This window comes from Lepidochelys olivacea (assembly GCF_965140295.1).
Source record: "Lepidochelys olivacea isolate rLepOli2 genome assembly, chromosome: 1".
NCBI lineage: Eukaryota > Metazoa > Chordata > Testudines > Cheloniidae > Lepidochelys > Lepidochelys olivacea.
The window spans coordinates 21,438,405-21,443,839 of record NC_140411.1 but is presented as its reverse complement, the minus strand read 5'-3'; the positions used below and the strand labels follow the sequence as shown (position 1 = coordinate 21,443,839).

The 5,435-nt window shown below is 46.8% G+C and overlaps 1 protein-coding gene across 1 annotated transcript; it reads left to right on the top strand.

Annotated features, from left to right (window-relative positions):
* Positions 1-1,991: 1,991 nt before the first annotated feature.
* Positions 1,992-4,686, top strand: FAM181B (family with sequence similarity 181 member B). Its single transcript, XM_084642978.1, has one exon. It carries the CDS (start codon positions 2,292-2,294, stop codon positions 3,465-3,467), a length of 1,176 nt encoding a protein of 391 aa, XP_084499104.1. The 5' UTR covers positions 1,992-2,291; the 3' UTR covers positions 3,468-4,686.
* Positions 4,687-5,435: the final 749 nt, after the last annotated feature.

Below are 5,435 nucleotides of genomic sequence, written 5' to 3'. Positions count from 1 at the left end.
AAAAGGAGTACTTGTGGCACCTTAGAGACTAACCAATTTATTTGAGCATAAGCTTTCGTGAGCTACAGCTCACTTCATCGATGAAGTGAGCTGTAGCTCACGAAAGCTTATGCTCAAATAAATTGGTTAGTCTCTAAGGTGCCACAAGTACTCCTTTTCTTTTTGCGAATACAGACTAACACAGCTGCTACTCTGAAACCACTCAAGAAAGAGATCTTGGGAGTCATTGTGGATAGTTTTCTGAAAACATCCACTGAATGTGCATCAGCAGTCAAAAAAGCGAACAGAATGTTGGGAATCATTAGGAAAAGGACAGACAATAAGACAGCAACTATCATATTGCCTCTCTATAAATCCATGGTATGCTCATATTTTGAATACTGCATGCAGATCTCGTTGCCCCATCTCAAAAAAGATATATTGAAATTGGAAAAGGTACAGAAAAGGGCAACAAAAATGATTGGGGTATGGAACAGCTTCCCTATGAGGAGAGATTAATAAGACTGGGAGTTCTCAGCTTGGAAAAGAGATGACTAAGGGGGGATATGATAGAGGCCTATAAAATCATGACTGGTGTGGGGAAAGTAAATAAGGAAGTGTTATTTACTCCTTCTCATAACACAAGAACTAGGGGCCACCAAAATGAAATTAATAGGCAGCAGGTTTAAAACAAACAAAAGGAAGTATTTCTTCACACAATGCAGTCAACCTATGGAACTCCTTGCCAGAAGATGTTGTGAAGGCCAAAACTATAGCAGGGTTCAAAAAAGAACTCGATAAATTCATGGAGGATAGGTCCATCAATGGCTATTAGCCAGGATGAGCAAGGATTTTAAACCATGCTCTGAAGTGTCCCAAGTCTCTGCCAGAAGCTAGGAATGGGCGACAGGGGATGGATCACTTGATAATTACCTGTTCTGTTCATTCCTTCTGAAGCACCTGGCATTGGCCACTGTCGGAAGACAGGATACTGGGCTAGATGGACCATTGGTCTGACCCAGTACAGTATGGCCATTCTTATGTTCCCAAACCAAACCAAATTTACCAGTTTAACTTTTCTTTGGAAACGCTGACACATGAACTCTCTGTTAGTGAAGTCATTGTTTTCTGCAGAAACAAACTTCACTATAATTAGGATATGAAATTTGGACATTGCAATGTATTTAAACAATTGAGGATTTTCATTTTACTCTACAAAACAGTTTCACTCAATCCAAAATTCACTTTGAGCAGGCTCTGCTGCAATTGCTTGAGAAAGATTTAAAGAATTGACACTATGATTTTGCAGTGAATTTAGTTTAGTCCCTTTGACTCTCTCAGGATATACAAGATTTCCCATTTTTTTTAAAAAGTCTTAAATAATATGTCTTTACCTGTTTTCTTTTAATGGAAAATTAAATAAAATTTTAAAAATAAAGATTTCAAGGCAGATCCTTTTGTACTTGAACAGACCTTTGAAATTATCCTATTTTATCTAATTTTTTAAATCTAGACTATTTTATTTCCAATGCTGAATGGATTTAGGCACATGCTTAACATGTAGCTAGTCCAATTAAAGTTTCTGTAGGACTGGGGCCTTAGAGTTTTCCCAAGACCTGCCTAGACTTGGAAAATAAGTCATGTTTAAAAACATGTTTCCAAACACACTTTAACTAAAATGCTTTAAAACACTAGCGTAGATTAGTGTAGCTCCCCCCATCCTTGTTGTCACTCTTCACACAGAGAGACCCTTTTAAGCTAGGGTTACCAGTAAATACATATGTAATGCTGCTTTAGTGGCGTTTAAAAGCATGTTAGCTAACACGTTTATAAACTCAACCTGTTTCCTGGGCCACAAGGGCCTAAAGCACCCCTCACTGTGATGTCCAACCACCACACAAACAATAAAAATTAGCTCGGGATGTGCCCTAAATGACAGCTGCCATAAGCGAATGAAAACAAAGGGTTAACAATCAGCTCAACTCCTGGTCCCTCCTTTTTTTTTTTTTTTTTACAAACACGGCATCATTAGCCCCCTCCTCTTCCACCTCTTCCAAGAACTAATGAACTCCCTTGGGGAGGGGAAAGCAAGTCGACCAGGAGCTGGTGTAGCGATCCGTAGTTTGCCTTGGTTGTCCCCTCCCAGGCAGCAGCAGGACCAAGGGTTTGCAGAGCACCCTGGCAGGACCATGACACACACACACGGGGGGCACAGCGGACAACCTTTCACCAAGGGCAAAAAGTAGCTTCCCCGCCCAGGCGCTGAACGCACCAGCAGCTGCAGCGGCCGGGGGCAGAGGAGAAGGGAGGCGATGGCTGTGCAAGCTGCTATCCTCAACCCCCATCACTTCATCCCCTTCTGCTTCCCTGCCTCCGGGGGCCTGGCGGACTATGCTGACCTTGAGAAGAGCTACGAGGACGGGGCAGCCGCTCTCCTGGGAGGAGGCGGAGGAGTGGGGGGAGGAGAAGACCCAGGGGGTTTAAAAGAAGCCACCAGGGACCTGCTGAGCTTCATCGACTCGGCGTCCAGCAACATCAAGCTGGCCCTGGACAAGCCGGTCAAGTCCAAGAGGAAAGTGAACCACAGGAAGTACCTGCAGAAGCAGATCAAGCGCTGCACGGGCATCATCGCCCCCGCCCCGGCAGCGCCAGCCCCGGCCGGGGGCCAGGAGCTGCCCAAGCGGCCGGCCCCGCCGGCAGGGGCCGCCTCGCCCCAGCCCTCCTGCCCGCCCGGCCCCGGCAAGCCCCCTGCCAAGCGGGAGGCCTCGCAGGCGGCCAGCAGCCTGCAGAGCAAGAGCCTGGCCGCCCTCTTCGACTCCCTGCACCAGGGCCGGGCTGGCGAGAAGGGCCCGGCCGCCGGCGGGGGCGGCGGCGGGGGCAGCGGCGGGGGCGGCCCCCGCAAGGTGCCGCTGCGGAACCGCAACCTGCCCCCTTCGTTCTTCACCGAGCCGGCCGCGCCGCCGCCCCGCGCCCCGCCGCTCAGCGCCAGCCCCAAGGCGCCGGAGCCGGGTGGCGGCAGCCCGGAGGCGGCGGAGTTCTTCGAGCTGCTGGGGCCCGACTACGGCGGCCTCCTCCCGGAGCAGCCCCCCGCGCACGAGGGCTTCCCGGCCCGGCTGCCCCCGGAGCTGGGCATGGAGCCCGCCCTGTACGAGCCCCACCTCCCGCCGCTGCCCCCGCACCTGCTCGGGGGGCTGCTCTACCCCGAGCCCGCCTGGAGCCCCCCCGCCAAGAAGAGCTCCCCGGCGGCGGCTCCCTGCAGCAGCCTGAGCCTGCCCGAGACCTTGCGGCCCCTGCCTGCCCTGGGGGCCCCAGGAGCGCCCATCTACCCGGCCAGCTCGGACCCGGCCCCCGCGGGCGGCGAGGAGAGCCCAGCCCAGCTGGCCGCCGCCTTTGCTCCCTACTTCCCCGACTGCCCCCTCCCGCCGCCTCCTCCCATGCCTTATGAGTACAGCGCCGGGTACAACAGGGTGGCCTATTCGGGCCTCTAGGGGAGGCTCGGGATGGAAGGCTGGGCTGGCAAAAAGCCGAGATCACTTTAATTCCCCCTCCCTTTACGCTGTTTGATTTAGGACAATAAACTCAGAAAAAAAAAAAACGGGAGGGGAGGAGGGGGGCGCTGTGGAATGGGGATCGCACCCACTTAGCCCTTAATCCTGGGGCTGGGTTATAGCTGATAATTGATAACCTGATGGGTTTCCTTCCATAGCTGGAGTTTTTTGGTTTGGTTACTAGTCCGGATTCTTCTCTCCTATACACCAATGTAACTCCATTGACTTCAATACAGTCAAGGGCCTGATCCAAAGCCAACTGAAGTCAATGGGTTGACTTTTCACTAACTTCAGGGGGCTTTGGTCCAGACACTACTGGCACAGAGAAAAAGGTCAAGCTTTCTTTAGCTGCAATAAATTTAGGGCCAGATTTTGCCATAGAGCATAATATCTTACTCTGCTAGTAGTCCCACTGAGAATAACACAACTGTTTCGTAAGAGTGGCAGAATCTGGTCTTTAGGGTTTTATTTGCCTTCACATTCTGAACAGTCTCCCCTCTCCTTGTTCGGATTCTATCACTGCACATAATAAAAATGTAAACTATTTTATTCTTTCAGGTGTTTTATAGTGCACAGTAACTACATGTTGTTAGCATTATTTGAGATACGTTTTTATTTTACTGTAGGCAAATACAGTTGATTTACATTTCTTATGTTACATTGCAACGGGGGCTGCTTTTTCTTTAAAGCAGCCGTGACCAATTGTGAGTGACTTGAGTTTAAAAGTAAAACTCAGTCAGCTCTTACAGTGTATTTAAAACCTTGATCCACACTTGTGTGCGTCATAAGTGCTGGCAGATTTTCAACAGAGGACACAAACAAGTGCAAAAATAATTTTAAAAAGTCAAGAAAACAACAAAAATAACTATAAATGCTGTTACCAAATCTTAGTGTCCTGAAATTCAACAATGTGTTGCAGAATATTGCAAACAGCAATACTATAATAAATAAGTTAATTGATGGCATAATGTTCTGGACAAAATGTACTGTAGCAACCTGATTCCCACAAACTGTGTTGGATTTCTTTCAGGAATGTGTCAAAGCATTGAAAGTGACAGATCCGTTCTATTGTGTACAGGAGATTATTTGATAATCATTTAAATTATGTAAAAGAGTCTATGATGAGTCCTATAAAAATAAAGCTGCACAATAGCTTAAAGACCTGTGGCTGTTACTACTGTTGGAACGAAATACACTAGAGTCTCTCCCACATCTTCATTTTTGGTAAAGTTCATTCACTAGATTTGGCTGGCAGAATTTAAGACAGTCTAGTGGTCACTTTTCTCTTTCCTAAATCCTCTGAAATGCTGTACTTTACCCTCAACAACCTATTCCTGTTTTGTGTTCTCTATTGAGTGTTTCAGTAAGATACTGGAATGACAGGAATTGTAGCAAATTATTATAAAACCAAGGGATCAACATACTTACTTTCAGGAAACTAGTTCAACAGACTGTTAAGTTTCCTTTTGGGGAGTTGGTTGGGATGCCTATCTTAAAAGGCAGCTCTGGATTTTGGCTTTAGGCCAGTTAGAATTGGATTGTTTGTTTTTAAAATGGGAGTCAGATGGACAAGAAGTGTGAGGTATGGTGGACCAAATAGTACTCCCAGGGATGGCAAATCATTCTAACCTATGATATTGAAGGGAATTAAGAATAAAATGTCTCTTTCATTAACAAGTGCAAATACCGTTTTTAATAGAGATTTATGGTTAAGAACATTAAGATGTATGGAAGGGGAAGTGTGACTTTAAATAACACTTTGGAAATAAACGATTAGTCTTTCATCTAACTGTTTCAGTAATGGGCTTAATTTTACTTTTAAACAACAAAAATAATAGCTTATATTTATACAGCACCTTTCATCCAAAAAGATCCCCAAGTGATTTACAAATAACCTACCCATGTATA

Coding starts and splice junctions, on each gene's coding strand:
- FAM181B (XM_084642978.1), top strand. CDS start 2,292: ATGGCTGTGCAAGCTGCTATCCTCAACCCCCATCACTTCATCCCCTTC.